This window comes from Lytechinus pictus, chromosome 7 (assembly GCF_037042905.1).
Source record: "Lytechinus pictus isolate F3 Inbred chromosome 7, Lp3.0, whole genome shotgun sequence".
Taxonomy (NCBI): Eukaryota; Metazoa; Echinodermata; class Echinoidea; order Temnopleuroida; family Toxopneustidae; genus Lytechinus; species Lytechinus pictus.
The window spans coordinates 42,306,304-42,325,212 of record NC_087251.1 but is presented as its reverse complement, the minus strand read 5'-3'; the positions used below and the strand labels follow the sequence as shown (position 1 = coordinate 42,325,212).

The following is an 18,909-nucleotide window of genomic DNA, read 5'->3' as shown; positions in this document are numbered from 1 at the left end:
TACTTAAATGTTGTGGGTTACTCAATATATTTCTCTTATTTCACACAATTGTACATTAAATATGGAAAATCTGAATACATATACAGATCTATATATACAAAGCTTGAAATAGAACATACAATATTTACATCAAACGGACTTACAAATTAAGTCCGTTTCTTCTCTCTTCATTCTAAGATCACAAATAGAAAATTCAATTCATAGTTGTTTCTTTATATTTTATAAATAATTGGTTTTAGGGGTTCAATTGTCAAACAATAAAACAAACTACCACATAAAAAAAGAAAAAAGTTAGCAAATTTCTAGATGTATGATTTCTTTTAGTCCAAGTTCACCAAAAAAAAAATAATATGTGGTCTTAAAAAGAAGTGGGTCTGGATCTTGTAACCATCATCATAGTTTGCCAAAAATGCACTGGGATGACCAGCGACCAGTTGTGCAAGTCATGACTATCGTATAAATATCTTCAACACCCCAGTTCTGTTAAATTATGGATATCCCTCAACATTTTGCCAATACCTAGTTTCTACTGTCACGATTTGTGCCACAATTTAAACATTGATCTTAATCATGGAGTAATTGTAGTGAATCCTATCAGATAGTATAAGATCATATCATTTAAAAAAAATTGTTGAACAGTTCAACAATTTTTGCTATCAGTTACAAAAGGTCAATCGTGGCATTCATGAAGGATCGCACGATAGTGGAATCAAGAATGAACATAATGTCATCTTCAAATAAAGAGGAATGTTCAAAGTTTTCTTCCAGATTAATGATAATCTGTTTCTTTGAATCTTTCAAAAAGTAAACGAGACGAAACTCAGCACGAGTGAAAGTTTATCGATCATCAATGAACAAGGCGATTTCAATTACAATAGCAATCCGAAATATGGGTAAATTGTCTGACTGGGGTGAAGCAAGTGCAATGATATTTCCTGCATAGATCTCAAAATATGATTTATAATAGCCTCAATCTTATATCAACTGCAATTTTATGATTGTTCCTGAAAAAATTACGAAGACACACAAAAAAAATTTGAATCGAACTTGCACCCCATGAAAAAAAAAAAAACACCATGAAAAGGGAAAAACTTACTGCATGTTAAATCGATATGATAAAAGTTGTAGCAATGAAATGTAAAGTTTGGCAGAAAGAATAATTCTCGGTCCCGTTTCATAAAGACTTGCAATCATAGTAACTGTGCCGTTATGGCAACTACCATGGAAAACTTGATTTTGATTGGCTGCTGAGCCCTAATTACCACAGTAGTTGCCTCAGGGACCTGCAATCCAAAGCTAATCGATCGATTCTAGGGCTGATTTGTATGCTTGATTTCCATGAACATTATGTACACTCAAGCAAACAGACCAACTATATGATCAATCCTTCAGTTTTATGCCACAGGCTCCTGAACATCATTCTCTAATTGGTTGAGTCAAACCACTATCCTGAAAGCAAGGACAGGAGAATGACCCCCAAAATAACTATGAAATGTATAAGCCAAGTTGATAGTAAGGGGCTTGTATCTTTGATATGAATTTGAGAGAGGGGGGGGGGGGCAGTTGGTGTAGGTAGAACATTAAATAGCTGCAACCGTCAGATGAAGTTGCTGTGGTCTAAGGCACCTGGAAATCCCGAGGATCGATTCCCAGCTTCGGCATCTCAGGGGATGCATATGTACTGCCCTTTTATCATACATTAAAGCATTTCTTTTCATTAAAAAAAAACATCTGTACTAGCTCCATTTCTTTCAAGGTGTGATTATGACATGCTGACAACACTTGTATCTGTTTTCTGTTAGGCGAGTGCCAGGTCCCATTCTGTTTGCAGTTCTGCGCATACCAAAAATGATTATGAAATGTATCAGCCAAGTTGAAAGCGTAGGCCAATATGTTTGATAATCTCAGTTTGAGGGGGGAGGGGAGCTAGCCCTATTCAGAGAGCTGTGTTAGTGATTATGACTTGCTGACAATACTTGTATCTGATTTCTGTGAGGCGAGCGCCTGGTCCCACTCTGTTTGCAGTTCAGATGATACCTCCGTAAAGAGATGATCCCAATCCCAGGGTTTATCTTCTTCCATCACTTCACTTTCAGCTGATAATGATTTACTCAGCAGCTTCAGGTCTATCTCATTGTCCTGGCAATCACACAAAAAAAGTAGAAATATCCATGTTACTATGAATTTACAAAATTGCATCTATTCACATCCATAAAAACAGAACAATCACATCAGAAATCTGAAGATATTAATTGATTACAATTTTTTTATAAATATATTACTGGATTCTTTAAACTTGGGGGTAAATTCGAAGAAAAAAAATCACCTTATAAATTTAACCTCCACCAACCAGAATGTGGTATGTTCCTAATTTCAAATTTATGAATAAGATGTGCATGACTGGTTGCAGGACGATTAGATAGTCCCTTCATCAAAATATCTATGAAGTGCTAATCCTCCTTTTGTTACCTTAGCTCAGTATCTCATTAAGAAGAATGCCTTTTTTAAGTGTTGTTTATGTATGTTAAGAATTTAAACTTCCCCTCAATGCTACACCCCCTATTGTTATATGCACAGGGAATTTCAGATTGAATACACTCTTGTCAGGCTCCACCGCACTCTACCTAACTTAAACAGGTGGATCAAGTTTTGTTGTGGGTGGAATGCCTTATCTAGCAGTACAGCTTCACTATCTGCACAGTAGTCATACAGGACAGGAGCGATGGATCGATGGGTTGGGAAGTTTGAAGTTTAAAGCTCAAATTTATGGCAGATTGCCCTGGAAGTTCAAGTCAATATCAGAGCATCAAGATCACAAGAACCAACATTCAGGCTTTCTTGCACGTAGTCATTCAAGTCAAACTGTAAGTTAAAATGATATTTTGACTTGTATACCCAATGGATTTGTCATTGAGAGGGTCAAGGTCATATTAAAGATAACCTCTAAATTTCAGATAAAAAAGAGTGTGCTCTATTATTATTGGACACAAATTGACATAAGCAGTAAACATTAAATCAATCCAGGGAATTATTCATATGAATCCAAAAAATCAATCACAAAAAAAAATGAAGCCACTATACTCCACACATCAATGGCAGGTTATCCCATTGGACTCGGTGTTTATGGCAGGCATTTTTTTTTACTGAATCCTTTGAAGCCTAAATTATTAGGAGCAGCTGTGACCCATACACTGAATTATTTGCATGTATTGACCACACTCATCAAAAACTCCATGTTTCAAGCCTCCAAGGCATCTTCCCCCTTGAGGTGCATCAATATCTAATTAATTTGATCCTCAATATTTATATATATCTTACTAACCAGTGTGAGTAGCTGTGAATGTTTTAGGAGGTCATTATCTAGCTCTCTATAGGTGATAACCCTGTTGACCGGTACACTTGGTGGGGCCGCTATCTGAGTGGCCATATCCTCCTCCTGGACGTCATCAAGATCTGGGATGACCGGCATGTCTGAAAATTGACCGCAGCATAAAATAATTGATTCTCATCATCTTCTAGGAGTCTAATTTATATTTGATATTTACCCCCATAATCACACCAGTTAAACATCATATAACATTAATAAAACCCTAACCCTATGTAGCGCCTTTTCCTGAGGATACAAAAAGCAACTATCATTACCCCAGCTTAAGCTTGAGCTGCCGCTTCCAGCGCTCTGAGCATGGAGGAGTTTAATCCTGCCAGGTACCCATTCATTTCAGACACCTTGATCGAGTGCTAGGATAAATTTCTTGCTGAGGGAAAGCGTGCGATTAATCGGCCATGCCACTCTCAAGAATAAATTTTCAGCGTCTGGAACTGGAAATACTAAAATTCTTACATGGAATTAATTACCTTGTTGAAGAATTATCAACTGCACTTTTTTCAGTAATATTACAGAGGTTTTAAGTAATTCATTTTCTGCATATCCACAATATTCGTATTTTACTGTTTGTCTCCATTTAATTATTGTTATCATAGATCATCATTATCCATTTATGTTTGTTTTATCATCACAAATGATACCCGATTTAGTGCTTACACAGGAAAAATCCAAATATGGGAGTTAAGTTCTACATGTAGCTCAACTCTAATACATTATACATCACTATTCAGCCAAAAAAGATGATATTTTCAATACTCACCATCGTCTGAGTCCTGTGCCCTGGACTTTGATTCTTGCTCTACTCTATCACTGCAAAACAATCAATACACAATGTACATTTTATTTTCATATTTTGAGGACAGCCAGGCGAAAAACTCTTATTTTTAGATTTATGATGTAATAGGCAACCTTCTTTCACCTACAAATAGTTGTCTACTGTAAATTACATTGGAGGAGAACGTTTCAGATAATATGAGGTGGCCCCTATTGTCATAGATGTCATCATTCTAAAATATGTGTACAGTTTTTTCTCAGGTGTCCTAAAATGGTTTCTTAATTTTGAAAAAAATAAAGGTTTTAACATCTATGATATTCTTGAAGGCCTACAGTATGTCTCTTCAAAATGCAAGTAATGAAAATTGCAAATCATTCGGGACTTTCTAATTTCTGATGAATAACAAAGAGAAAATACATGCAATCCTCTTATTCCTTCAGTAAGACCATATCTCATTTGCAACCAGAAAATAAGAAAAAAAATAGGAAAAAGGGAGACGGCTTTCTATCATTTAGGGAATCAAGTTAGTCATGAAAGCTATTTCTCATACAAGTGTATAGGAAATGAGTAGAATTCAAAAGAAAAAAAACATGCATAAGAGGATATCAGGATTACATAGAATAGTTTCACTCAGTGATGTGCTCAATTTTTTTCTTCAAACAATTAATTTCAACTGTTTTTAGCACCCTTTATACCCCCACCTAAAAAAGAGGGTATTCGTTTGTATTTGTCATTTGGTATTCAAGTCAAATAAGAAAATGGATTTTATATTAATATCGTCACTAAAAAAGAATGAGGTTATGTTTTACAAGAGTGTTGAAAAGAAAGTAGGCCAACCTCAATCTTCTGAACATTTCATGTGATACCTAATTTTTTTCTTTTCATTCAACAAGATTTATGTAAAGTTTTGTCCTGCACAGTTAAACAAAAAATACTTTTGTTGATAGAAATGAGAAAAAACAAATGTGAATCAATGCATAACGCACCAGTTGCAGAAAAAATTAAAGTTATCACACGACACAGCACTATTCTATCATGTGTAGCAAGATACAAGATAGACAACAAATATATTGCATCACATCAAAATAGTTGCAAACATGGAGTACAATTTGTACCTAATTCTTAAATTGTCAATATCGTTTGAACAATTTTAAAAAGGTCAAATCTATGAGACTAGCTCATAGATCCTTGAAGCTCTCAAACATATTTACGTCTTTCATATCACGTTTCCATGGAAACATAAATTTGAGTCAGTGAAGTAGGACAAACGAGTGCATAAGGAAGCACTAATGAGTGTAAAAACCATTAGTGTGTGAATTTAAATTCATGCGTTGAAAAATAAGAGCAGAGAAGGGAAGAAATAGGAAAACAAAGAATAACAGCAAATCAGCAAAATGTTAAAAACCAGTGAATAGGAAAAATAACTTTTAGAATTATAGCACACACAACAAATTGCATTTTGGAAAACAGAAGCAGTAGTCCTCGTGTCTAAAGAATGAACTTACTTTGCTGAAAATGCTTCCAATTCATCAACGTTTCCACTGATTTTTTTTTTTTGTGTGTGAAATTCAAGCATTTGATAAAGAATAAATTCATGCTTACTAATACTAAAATGAGCATATCACAAACATGTTTCCTTAGGTTTAATAAACATCATTTACACTAGACTATCTTTGTAAACTTTAAAGGGATTCACATTTACTAGGATACACTGTACAAACACAAAATGTCAGAATGGTTAAAATTAAACATGGGTGTCAGCATTTTTAAAATATCTCCAAGTAATTAAAAATACATTATCTCTAATTGATAAATCAAACTAAATATAGTTACATGTCTTATATTTAATTGGTATACAAATATGACAAACTGACACGAGACAACGGATGACATGCTTGATATTAAACAATCAAATGGTCAAATAGATCCTGTTAATAAGATAGTATTATTCACCTAAAAATGTGTGCTTTGGTCAATATGACCAGGGAAAAAGAAGATAATCTTCGAGGGGAACATGCACAGACCTGAACACATACAATCTGTGCACAGCATTGCTCTGTATTGGATTCTTTATTAATCTTAAATGTCAACAGCCATTTCAAAGGCTTGCATAACTGATTGAATTTCAGGATAAACTCTAGGATATATCATACTCGGCTCATGCAAGCAAAGTAAAATAAACATCTTTTCATTACATTTGAGCAAGGGGAGACAAAATGGAATCATCAATTACATATCTGAATTAGACATCCATGTACATTTCCTTTTCCATCTCACATTCAACCCAATATAATACATGCAAGGAAGTTCGACTGCAAGTAAGATGGGGGTTAAAACATGCGTGACTTACCGGCTTCTTACAGGTTTGGCGGTGTCGTCACCCCATCCCATCTGTCTTCTAGGAGGACGTGCTGGACCATCTTCAGATGTAACCTGTAATGGGGATGGGAGGGGCATGGGGGGAAATCAGGGTATAGGGGAAGAGGGAAGAAAATGGAAATACAAAACAATCTACAATTTATTCAATATATATATATATGAATATTCATGAATTTTTTTCAAACTGATTTATAGCAGCTCAAGGAGGGTCTGTCACCTAAGTATAAAACCTTAATATTTTCACGGTATCAGCAAATCACTTGACTGCTGAAATAAAAAAGCAAACTCATTTACATTCATCTGAATATAAATGTCAATACCAATTGTATAAACTGAACTCAAGCAAAAAATATATATACTGTACATGTAAGCTACCAGTTGCAAAGTAGATTGCATTTTATCACAATTACAAGCATTTATCCATTGTTACATTAGATTAACACAAAAGCTTGTCTCTACTTTGGGTACACATACAGTGTACATACATCTTCTCAATTAGGTTAATAACCTCATTAATGTTATCTTACATTTTTCCTGGTGAGTTTAGCAAATTCTTTCTGAAAGAAAAAGTCGATTGATGTCATCCTGTAACAGAAACACCACCTGTCTCAAAATCTGGCCACATGCTGAAATCATTCCATTTCACAACCACGAAATGAGCATTCTTGAACAGAAACAGCTTCCTCAAACCACGGCAACAGCAAAAATGAAGCTGGATTGAACATTGTACCTACATTTTACCAGACTGTAGTATAGAGAACTTCAAGTACAGGATTGGCATTGTGTAACCAGGGAAATCTACATACATGTACATTACCCTGGTATCACTACCTCAATACACACACACACACAAGCACACACGCCTACCCTTTATCAAACTGATGAGATAAGACATGTAAAGAAGACATGCAAATACAATGGCTCCTGGATATCATAAAGAAGTTCTTGCTTCAAAGGATTAATGAGATAGCTTTAGAGTTAAATTCTTCTGCTGCCATGAGACCCCTTGCTGTTTAATATCAAGTGAAAATGGTTGCATGATCATTTGTGAAGCTTCATGAACACAATTATGGGGAGTGTTTCACAAAGCAAAATTAGCAAATACTGTAGTCAGTGATTTTCACCGACATGTTTGTTCTGAGCCAATCAGATTCAATGATTTCAGTAGCTTATAACAGGTATCAGTGAAAATCAGAATGCTTCCATGTACTCAAATAACTGTGATTACTGTGAGCCTATAAGGCAAAAATGTTGTTAACTGTAGGTAGTAGAAGGAACAAGAAAGGAAAGAGGGGATGTTTTACAAAAAAATTAATATGTACAGAGTAAACATATTTTATTACTAATTAATAGAATGCATTAAACCCTCAAATTTTTGCTGTTTCAAGACTATTTGTAATTCAAAATATGTCTATCAACACATGGGGAGGGTTTCACAAAACAAAATAGTGATTTACACTTACAAATTTTGCTCTCAGCCAATCAGATGCAAGGATTTTGTTAGCTTTTAATCAGTGAAAATCGCTATTTGTTTCATGAAATACTCCCCAGATGTTCTTTATTGGCTCAGCAATTAGGATAGATATTCATTTTTTAGCTTGGTATATTCGTCGTTAACAATGTCATGCATACTTAAAATATTACAAACAGCTTTATGCAATTACATGTATGTGATACAGCTACCTGATGTGTACGTAAATCCATTTGTGAGAAAGCAGAAGGATGTAAGATGAAAACAAGATTGATCTTAAATCTCAACATCCAATAAAAGTCTGTCAGTGAGAATTGATGTGTAAGTTTGTACATTACCCACACATACAGAAACACACATGCACGCACACAAAGAAATGCACACATCATGCATAGTTAAATGTTTCCTGTGCTCTCTGTGAACATTTCAGCCCCCCCCCCCCAAAAAAAAAAAAAATGTGTGTAAAGCTTATAGAACAAACCACTTGTGGTAATCAAGGAAATTCAGGTTGCAAGGAAATCCACATTGGTGTGGAGAAAAGAATAACCTACAAAATGAATTACTCAACCCTCAAATTCCAGATACATTTCATTTTTACTTCTGATAATAAGATAATCCGAACATTTTTTAATTTTGTCATGTCTGCGCTGCATCTAACCAGCAAAGACTACCTCTTTAACATACTTTCTCGTTACACTGGTGTATTAATAAAGTGGAGTAACCCCTAAAATGGGTGTGGGGGGAGTAAGGACCAATCTGTTTACCTGATTCTGTGGAGGAGGGGGATGTCCTACCAAATCTTCTGCCGATTCATCCCCTCCAATGTCACCATTAGATTGAGCTGCTTCTTGGGCTGCTTTGCGTGCTCTGCGGCCCTGCTTGGCACTCTGTGAAAGTTACAAAAGACGCACATTAATCATTTCTTTCAACATATTTGTCTTACCTTATTTAATCTAAAGTTAATATCAAGCCTTAAAATCAGTGAATTGTATTTTTTTTTTTGGAAAAGTCCTTCTTGCTTCTGAATAAATGAACATAAATAGTAGATGTGCCATCATGTGGGATTCTGATTACATGTTATACTGAACTGTGACTCCTGACACCTCCGTCAACCGATCTACTTCATGAATGTCCATGATCCATAGTTCGCAATTTATTTTTTTTTCAATAGCAACCCTAAGTTTGTTTATAATAAGGTTAAGCTCTGGCAAAGCTTCAATGTAAACGATATTAAAACATTATTCTCATATTGAAACCTTACAAAAGTATAGCAATTGACTATTATACCCCTTTATTGCTTCTTTGTTGTGAAACTTGAATCACCTCTATTCATCATGTTTGGTATGGCAGATCAGAAGGAAATTATGACCAGGGTCGGAATTACACGGGGGCGACGCCCCTAAAAATTCTCAAAACCCAATGCTTTGGGGCGACTATTTATTTCAGAATCGCCCCAATAAAATACCATCGACAATGTAAAAAATAGTTCACATAATTACGTTCTCCGGCGGCGGAGCAAGCGCATCTTTTATATCGCCCTTGCCAGCTTTAAGTTGAACGGTCGATGCAATATCCGAACCTTTCGTAACACCGGAAGCTTCGCGATTGTAAATAAACGCGCAATGCAATATGGGATGCGGAGTACGCATAGTCTTTAGCACGGGGTTTTTAGAATTGTTGACGCACTTGCCGCATGGCTTATGTACATGTACGTGTGCACGATTAGACTGCACAGCTGGTAACGAGACCACGTGCATCGTACAGTATATTATGTGTACTTAGGCATGCACAGAATTGTATGCTATCAGCTGGTGATTGTGACAGCGCTGATTATCGACATCGTCGAGTCGGAGTGCGAGATTGATAAGTTTCTAATTCGAGTTCAACCTGGCTCTGCCAAACGGCCAGAGCCAGCGCCAGAAGCCTCTCCAAATCGAGATACTGTTGAGAAGGATAAGCCAAAAGAGAAACAGTACTGTACAGAGACAATCGACAATAAAGTCTTGGGGCCTCGATTGGCTCGAATCTGAAGTGTGTGAAGCTGAAGGCAACTCTGGTGCACTAGCGTACCTACGGGGGGGGGGGGGGGGGGGGGGCGGGGGGCAGTCTGCCCCCCTGACGAGTCACAACCCATGCACTTTTTTTTTTTTTTTTGCTTATGGGTACGAAATCCTATATTTGTGGTTGAAGACTTTTTTGGGGGGGGCTTGTCACATTTTTGGGCGGACGAATTTGCCCCCCCTGTGAAAAATCCTAGGTACGCCACTGCTCTGGTGGGATCACTGTTGTTTATTGTAAGGCCTGTAGCCTACAGTAATTACAGTTAAAAATGTTCTGAGCTTATTTAGGCATCACATTGAGTCTCGGAATGTCAAAAGGTAATTGCTGATATGCGATTAAAAAAGTAGCCCCATGAATTAGAAAATAGCCCCAAGATATTCAGTGGTAGCCCCAATATAAAAAAAAAGTAGCCCCTAAAAAAAAAAAATTAATTCCTACCCTGATTATGACATGCTGAACAGATTACATAAAAGGGCAGTATACTTGGTATCAAATCGCGCATGGATGACACGGTCCAAATTAAAAATTGTATCTAAAGAACTGAATTGGCCCTCTCTAAGCAAAGTTTTCCATAGGGCCTCCTGTGTTCTCATGTATAAGTGCATTAACAAATTATCGCCCGCCATGTTTCTACAAGAACAACACGTAGTTCAGACAGATGTCAATAATGTGATCTGGATTAGACCTAAACGCTTTGTTCTCTGTTATTGGTTTTTCTGCTGAACTCTGTTGGCTCCACTCACCAATTCTACAGTCACATTTTTATATGTCCTATTGATATAGAGATCTATTTGTTGTTGTTGTTGTTCGTTTTGGGCCTATTTCACGTCCTAGTAGTCTCCTTGGTAGACACTTGGTGTTGAGAACTCAAAGGTAGAAAAACTGCTAGGTAATTGTTTTGTTGGCTAGTTAGGTAGCTAGATGTTAGCGCTGGTGGATGAGACAAATGCTACCACCGATGCTCTAATAATAGATTGCATTTGCTTGGTCATTGCAGGGTTGGAACCTAACAGGGTGACCACTGAGATCTCTCTGAGATGGTATGGAGCGTTAGTTTTGCTGTATCCTATCTCTATGGTCTGTATCATCTTCAGTCTACTGGAATCATAGAGTGGACAGAGTAGAAGGTAGTGCTGTAGCCGAACCGCCGAACCGAACGGTAGTTCGCCGAACATGGCACTTCCGAACCGAACAGAACCGAACCGAACACTAAGACTTGGTTCGGAAGTTCGGCAAAAAAAAAAAAAAAACGGCTTTCAGCTAATAAATTTATAAGTTTACACCCTTTCTAATCATTATATTTGCGCATTCTCTATTTAATCTTCTTTGCAATTGTATGTTGGAAGTATGCGCTTATTTTGCGGTTACTAGATTTTGTTTTCATTTTCATGTTGACATTGTGGTTTTTACGGCCCTGATTAAGAAAGGAGATCCGATGAACGATGTTGCGCGAGCTTGCGCTATAATCATTTTACTGGCTTTCATCATCTCTCGCTCTGTGGCCGAATCGCCGAAGCATGGTAAAGAAAACCAAAACTGTTTGAGTGTTCATTGGTTAAATCTAATTATCTAAAATATTGTTGTTTTTAGGTGGCGAACAAGATTCTTGTTTGAAAATCTTCAAAGTATTTTGAATGAACGAGCTCAATAAACTGAAAGTGAAAGATGAAGTACCATTAATATTACGAATTACGATACGATGTGATTAAGATCGTAACTCGTTTATTGTTGCGGCGGAGAATAAAGATCTGATTGAGGTGATTTACATTATTATTGAGGTGTCGGCTCGCTACTGTCTAGTTTTCATGATTTTAGAGAGAAGTAAAGAGTTTTGAAAACGAGAGATCCAGTGAAAGTGGGAAATAAAGTGAGTGACTGTTAGAGATGGAAAGGAGAGACGCAAAACAAATAATATAGAAATGAGATGAGGTGAAGTTATCTTTTTTATTATTAAACAATCAGATGAAAATAAAAATCAAACACTCATGAATGATTACGGTATAGAATATAGCAAGATCCCCTTCCCCCTCGTTGACAAGTTAAATGAAGATAAAGCCATGCGGAAACATTCATCTCTTGGGGGAAAATGACCCCCATTCTTTACTTTTTTTCCCTTTCTTATCAACTTCTCAAATTAACCATAAACAATTCGATGATCACTCTACTCCCCCTATCCCATTACAGTCGTAAAACTTTGCATCCCACTTGGTCTGTATGTTTATGGTCGAATGAAATCTGACCAATGAAATCATAGAAATCTCGGGAATTGCTCTTCAATCAGTGAGCTGAGTTTCGCGAGCAGACAAAGCACGTGGCTGTATGTACCGATGCGACAATCAGCGACATGCGATTGGTGGTTTAGTTCACCCATCGAGCCAATTAGCGAAAGGCGCATTACATAAGCACGCTTTCTTCGACACGCCCCTGGCCCGACTATGCCTACAGTTCAGTGCACTGGCGCTGGCCGCCTCGTATGTGATGCAATTGCCAATCACGTTTGGACGGACTGTATATATGAATATTCATGAGCTCAGATTCCCGCTACAAGGGGACTGCATGCGCTGGCATGGCCTAGCTGGTACTAGTCTAGTTCTAGACGATATTAAACGAATTTGTTTTCACCGATATATACGTTCTATTCCGTGCGTACGCCCCGCCGAGTGTGCGCGCAAAACCGAGAACCTGTACTCCGAGAAAAATATTCGGTTTTGCGCGCACACTCGGCTGGGCGTACGCACGGAATAGAACGTATATATCGGTGAAAACAAATTCGTTTAATATCGTCTAGAACTAGACTAAGCTGGTACGAGTGCGAGCGTAGTTAATTTGGCAAGTATCCAAAGTGTGGTCCAGGTATGGACGACTAGGAAGAGTCGCCATTTTAGAACTGTGAGTTACCCAATAAATCTGTCATCAGATAATCAAATTCGAGATAACAGTTGATTCGTTGAGCGCTATAACTTTCATAGTTTCATGTCAACAAGATAGAGATAAAATGGTTTGATGTGACAGAGGTACACGCGAGCACATGCAGTCAATCAAGTACAAATTGCTACCGGTACGCTACGTACCTGAATGAACTATAGCTTTATCAGTCTATCATTACCGAACCCCGAACCGAACCAATGTTCGGCAAATTTCTGCCGAACCTTGCCGAACCGAACCGAACCCGAACATGGCGCCTGACTTGCAGCACTAGTAGAAGGACATGCTCTATAGCAGGGATTCTCAAATGGTGGCGCGCGCGCCACTTGTGGCGCACCGAGCCTTGCGGAGTGGCGCTTGGGAGCTGGTATTAAAAATAGTAAAAATAAAGAAACATTGGGGAGAAAAAATGTATCTACCAGTAACCTGGAAATAAGGATTTGGTGATCATTTTGATACAAAGAAAAAACAAAAACTCTTTACTTGACACTTAATTGCTAATTTATATCCTCATTTTTTTTCTTCAAATTTAGCACTCGATAACCCGGCCTATTATGGAGGATCGATGGTGTTCTCCTTTTTATTCATTCTATGCTGTACAAAGTTTATATGCCACACAAGTGATCTGAAAACCCCGTTTGTAGGATTTCTATTTCAACGGCGAGAAATTTTGCATTTCCAGAGTATACGTTTTGGTTAAGAGTTAAACATCAAATAACGTGATATTCAAAGAACATCCTGATCATAAAAGATTATGAATTTGAGACATAACAAGCAGAAACTTTGTTTCCGGAGCCGATGTTTTGCTCTCCTAAAGCGCCTTGAGCAAATCAAAATGGAAAAAACGCTATATAAATCCTATGTATTATTATTATTATTATTAAAATCCGAAGTTGTAAAAGTGAAATACATGTATGCTCAGATGTATTGCCTGCCGTGATTACCTACATGCACACGAATGATACTGCACGTGATCTAGAGGGGGGGGGGGGCAGTTTGGAGCGCTATAGTGCAGTGCAACGCCTAATTTCCAGCCCTTGCAAATCGGGGAATGTAACTTCAGCCACTGGCGTACAGATGGGGGTGGGAATTGGGGGGCCAAATGTTTCACGGCCAAGAAAAAAGGAGAAAAGGAAAGAAAAGGAAAGGGAAAGAGTGGAATATTGTAAATATTATCTTAATATGTCAAAATATAGATTTTTATATTGAAAAGTTCAATAGTTTTGCTTCAGCTGCCATATCTAGCCCCCTCATTTTTTTTTACTCATTATGCCACTTGCTTCAGCCAATAGATCTGGTGCAGAACAGTCTGAACTAGTGGTATCATTGGTATGTTGTGAAAAAGTCACTGGTCATTTTTCTTTTAATATTAATATTGTGTAGTTTGTTGGCATTTGTATTTCGTCCGTTGATATTAATTAGAGCCCATTTGGGCAATTTAAAAGGCCTCATATTCCAAAACTTCTGGGGGCTCTGCCCCTTCGACCCCCACCAGGGGCCTCTGGACCCCCTCCGCTGATACATTGCTGGATTGCGTAATGGATAGTGGAGCATTACAGATTCTCGACAAGAAATGTGGCGCTTCCAAAAAAAGTAATTGAGAATGGCTGCTCTATAGTTTCCCTGTCTCTGTTGCAACTGCAGTTAGGTGAAGGGTGGTTGTGAGGGAAAATTCTGTGCATATTGTCATTGAGTTTGGTATGTCCTGTGAGCATCCTCATCAACGTCACTTCTGTGGATCTTGGAAGAGAGCTGTGTGCATTCTTCCTGGCAACTGTGGGCTGGAGTTGGTATGTCCATCTTCCTTTTGTAGATCTGTCCCAGAGATCTAGATCTACTGTACAATGCAATTTCATTTACCAAAAAAGCAATGTTTTGCGATTTTTAAAATACTGTAATAACCATCAGATTTTAACAATTCAAAAACTACTGCACTTGTCTTTCCTATAGACTAGACCTTTCAGTTGATATCAAATTTGCCAAGAATTAATCAAGCTAAAATTTTCATTTCACATAGATTCTAGTCTTCCTAATTTCAGGCCAAAAAGGAATATTATTATTAATAATCTTTGGACTTTATTTTGGTCCAGTTCTTTTATATATTTTTATGAACAGGAGAGGCGCACGGCCAATATCGGAGACTGTCTCCCATGAGAAAGATTATTTCCAATATCAGAGACTTTTGTAAAGAATTTGGGTATCCAATTTCAGAGACAGTCTCCAGTTTGGGAGACCAATTTCCTTTGTTTACATTTGCTTCAAAAGGACTAGGCCTACTAGGGCGTGAAACAGGCCCAAAACGAACAACAACAACAACAACTACCTTGGCGGCAAATAAAAATGTGATAAACAGATTCCTCATGAAAAATTACCCCTTTTCACTGTCTACTTTTGTTTTGATAAGGATTTTTGTTGTCATCCACACACAAAACGAATGGGCTTCTGACCTCAGTGAGGCAAAATTTGGGGTGGAAATTATTACGCTTTTGTTGGTGTTGTTTCTTATGTTCTTTTGCAAAGCAAGTCTCTAATAGTAATATGGGAGATTATCTCCCATATTGAAGAGTCTCCCATATTGGCCGTGCGCCCGATCTACTGATGAAATAAAGACAAAAATCGATGAGCCCCGTCGGGGAGATTTTGCATTGTTAACCCCCTAATGGCGGCTGCACGAACGTGAGCCGTCTGTGTACGAGGAGAATTTAAAAGAAAAATTAAGATGTTACATTTTTTTTAAATTCCTCTAGGCCTAACTGTTTTTTAGACAGTCAGTGTTGAAACTTGAATATGAAACAGATGGCTGCCACTGGCACTGCACTGCTAGACAGCTGGCAGCCGTCTGTTTCGAGGAGTTTTTTAACATTTTTTTTTTTTTTAAATTTCTCCTCATACACAGACGGCTCGCTAGCGTGCAGCCACCATTAGGGGACTTGCAATGCAAAATCCCCCCGTCGGGGCTCTTCAATTTTTGTCTTTAATGAGTAAAAATTTTGAAAATTCACGCGACCAAAATGCAAATTAATATTCCCTCTTGGCATCAATTGCCAAAAAACGGAGAAAAATCAAGTTAAAAGGAACAAAAACAGTGACTTACCTCGGCTGTCGCGCAAATTCACTTCCCCGTTTTATCCGATCTTAAGTAGGGGGCCTACATAAACATATGGCCATTGAGTCCCCTGTACAGATCGCGCTAGAACTTCGGTCTCTGTATTTGGTGAGTGAAGCCAACGGAGTTCAGCTGAACAACCAACATAACAGAGACCGAAGCTTTTGGTCTATGCACTGCCAGCTGTCTAGTCAGCCAGAGGCAAAAAAGCTGCCTTTTTTACTCTATGACTATGTATTTTGGTTGTTCCGCTGGACTGTGTTGGCTCCACTTACAATGGGAACTAGGCCTACAGATTCTACACCGGACTTGAAATCACCATCATAAATCACCCAGCTTCTCTTGACTTGAGCTCCGCCGCACCCGCGAATACGTATCGAGAACAGGGTTCAATGACGCCGGCATCGCAGGCGGCGGAGCTCCCTGGTTTCTGGTTAGTCGGTGTAGCCAGCCCAAGTGTGGGTTAAGTTAGGCTTAGCCATCACGAAACGACTCTGAGCAGAGACAGCACTGAACAATTCATTGCTTGTACCTAAAAGTAGTTATCATAAACCTAAATCTATTACAAAGTTGACAACTCACTCTTTTTTGAGACGTAAAATCCAGATTTTCATCCATAACTAAGGCTAGATCTGCCGCTCAGATCTCGTCAAGGCGAGCTCCATACAAAAAATGTGAGAAAATCTGTAAGGTTTGGATCAATTCTTCTGATTGGCCTAAACTTCATACAGATAGAGTTTTTGACCAATGGTGTCTTCTGTAATAACTAGACAACATCAATTGCATACAACACGTATGTTCATCACCCATAGGCTATGTATCAACCATAGAGATATATGGTATCAACCCAGTGGAGTTCGCCATTAAAGACCTTTGCACAGTTTCAACGTTGGTGTCGTGATACTTTTCAATAAAGAAAATGTGTGTCGTACCATGACAACATGTATTGTTGCTGGAATTTCCAGGGATTTAAAGTGGATATGGTGTGATCAAACTATGAAAATTTATAATCCATTATATCAATGGTCATATCATGACTTTAGTTAAGAATGTCGTGCGCAAATAAAGGCAGATCAGCATAATTTCATATCATTGTCTAATACGTAATAGATCGAGTGTGGGAGACGGGGGTAAAAAATTTCAACATTTTATTATCTTTATTGTACTAAGTTCTCAATTTTTTTAATACTTTTTTTCTATAGTATGTTATTTTGTTGTTATTTTATTGTATATTTGTGTTGAGTTTGACAACTCTCCAGTTTTTTTTAATGTGTAAGCTAAATAAATAGTCAGTGGATCTTGGGGCTATATTGCAATTGAAATCACGCACGTCAAGTGGCGTAATTCATCTGATCGGGGGGGGGGGGTGTGAGAGCAATAATTATGTTGAGTTAAAAAAAAAATGGTCCCCCCAGAGCTGTTAGTAGACGGGGATATACAAAACGTGTGTGAAGGGATGGGGGTCAAAGCAATATATTGAGCTGAATATTCAACAATAATATTCAAGGGTAACTCATCCCCCCCCCCCTTCAAGAGCTATCAGTAGACAGGGGCGGATCCAGCCTTTGCCAATATGGGGGGGGAGCCGAATTTTTTTAGCCACATTTTCCCGATCGGCCACTCGAAGTTGATTTTCGTTTGTATCTTTGAAGGGGTAGTCTTTTATTATAATAGTCTAAGCTTTATTCTTATAAATCAACATAAATATATAATAATCTCATAAGCCTTATTTGATTAGTGCGAGTGCAAAGTATTTTGTCCTAAAATCTAAATATTCTGGGCAATGTTTGTGATCCTAAGACAGATGTGTATCCACCGCAACTACCTTACATTTTTCAACAATCAAATAATGCGAGCGAAAGGCGTGGGCTGAAAATTTTGACATTTCTAGACGAAGTACGGAAATTCTAAGCACTTTTTGTAATCGTGATAATAATAAGTAAATGAATAAACAATTGATGCGAGCGCGAAGCGCGTGCGGAAAAAAAATCGAGATTTACACCCAAAAATGGGACACTCTGATCATTTTGTGTAAATCATGAAAATGATAATTGGAAATCTTATAATGCGAGCACAAAATGTTTGATATTTGGATGATTTAAATAGTGAACAAGCTGCGTATCTGAATAAACATGCGCGACCTAGAATCTGGGCATTCTAAATACCTTTTACATCATGAAAATCAATAAAGCGAGCGCAAAAAGCGCGAGCTTAAAGTATTTGATATTCCGATCTGAAAAAGGGACAATTTAATCTCTGTATTTCAAGCACTTTGTAGGACAATTGTGAGGTGGATTTGGATCACAGTTTTAAAAAAGCCGATATGTTTCAATATTATTCCTTTGAGTTTATAGGACCGGGACATCCTAAGAACATTATGTCATCAAATGAAAATGATGACTGTCTTCCTATTTCTCTTCCTAAGCATGAAATAGAACTTGTCGATATTCCATTCTGAAAACAAGGACATAGTGATTACTAAATTAATATCTTATTTATTAGTCTAATAAGCCTAATGAGAGCGCGTAATCTGTTAATATTATGGCTTGAAAAATAGACATTTAAAGCACTTTTGTAATTATGATGCACGATTTAATATATTTTCAACAATCAATGCGAGCACAAATCGTAAGCCGAATTTTTTTATAATCTGTCATGAAATGGGGATTTTAAGTAGTTTGTTATAAAATCAATATTGATGAGATATACATAACTCACCCGGTGTATTGGAAAAGAGAGGGAAAGGAGCACCCCCTTCTCCCGATCCGCTTGAGACAACATTATACCTTCAACTTTCTTCTTCGTTC

General features: G+C 37.6%; 1 protein-coding gene across 3 annotated transcripts; it reads right to left on the bottom strand.

The window, feature by feature from the left end:
- Positions 1-10: 10 nt before the first annotated feature.
- On the bottom strand, positions 11-16,993 carry LOC129264394 (intraflagellar transport protein 43 homolog). 3 transcript variants are annotated; one of them, XM_054902267.2, is made up of 7 exons: positions 16,685-16,993; positions 8,775-8,897; positions 6,511-6,593; positions 5,666-5,701; positions 4,146-4,195; positions 3,323-3,471; positions 11-2,139 (listed from the first exon to the last, which is right to left on the bottom strand). In XM_054902267.2, the coding sequence occupies exons 1-7, from the start codon at positions 16,718-16,720 to the stop codon at positions 1,957-1,959; spliced, it is 660 nt and encodes a 219-aa protein (XP_054758242.2). In that variant the 5' UTR covers positions 16,721-16,993; the 3' UTR covers positions 11-1,956. The 3 variants fall into 3 exon arrangements, with proteins under 3 accessions (XP_054758242.2, XP_054758243.2, XP_054758244.2); XM_054902268.2 differs by lacking the exon at positions 5,666-5,701 and having other exon boundaries at positions 16,685-16,979; XM_054902269.2 differs by lacking the exons at positions 8,775-8,897; positions 16,685-16,993 and adding an exon at positions 7,067-7,378.
- Positions 16,994-18,909: the final 1,916 nt, after the last annotated feature.

Excerpts from the sequence above, each read along its gene's own strand:
- LOC129264394 (XM_054902267.2), bottom strand. The coding sequence starts at position 16,720 with ATGGATGAAAATCTGGATTTTACGTCTCAAAAAAGA. Across the intron at positions 8,898-16,684 it reads ATTTTACGTCTCAAAAAAGA|AGTGCCAAGCAGGGCCGCAG; the intron begins GTGAGTTGTCAA and ends TAACTTTCACAG. Across the intron at positions 4,196-5,665 it reads TTGGAAGCATTTTCAGCAAA|TGATAGAGTAGAGCAAGAAT; the intron begins GTAAGTTCATTC and ends ATTGTTTTGCAG.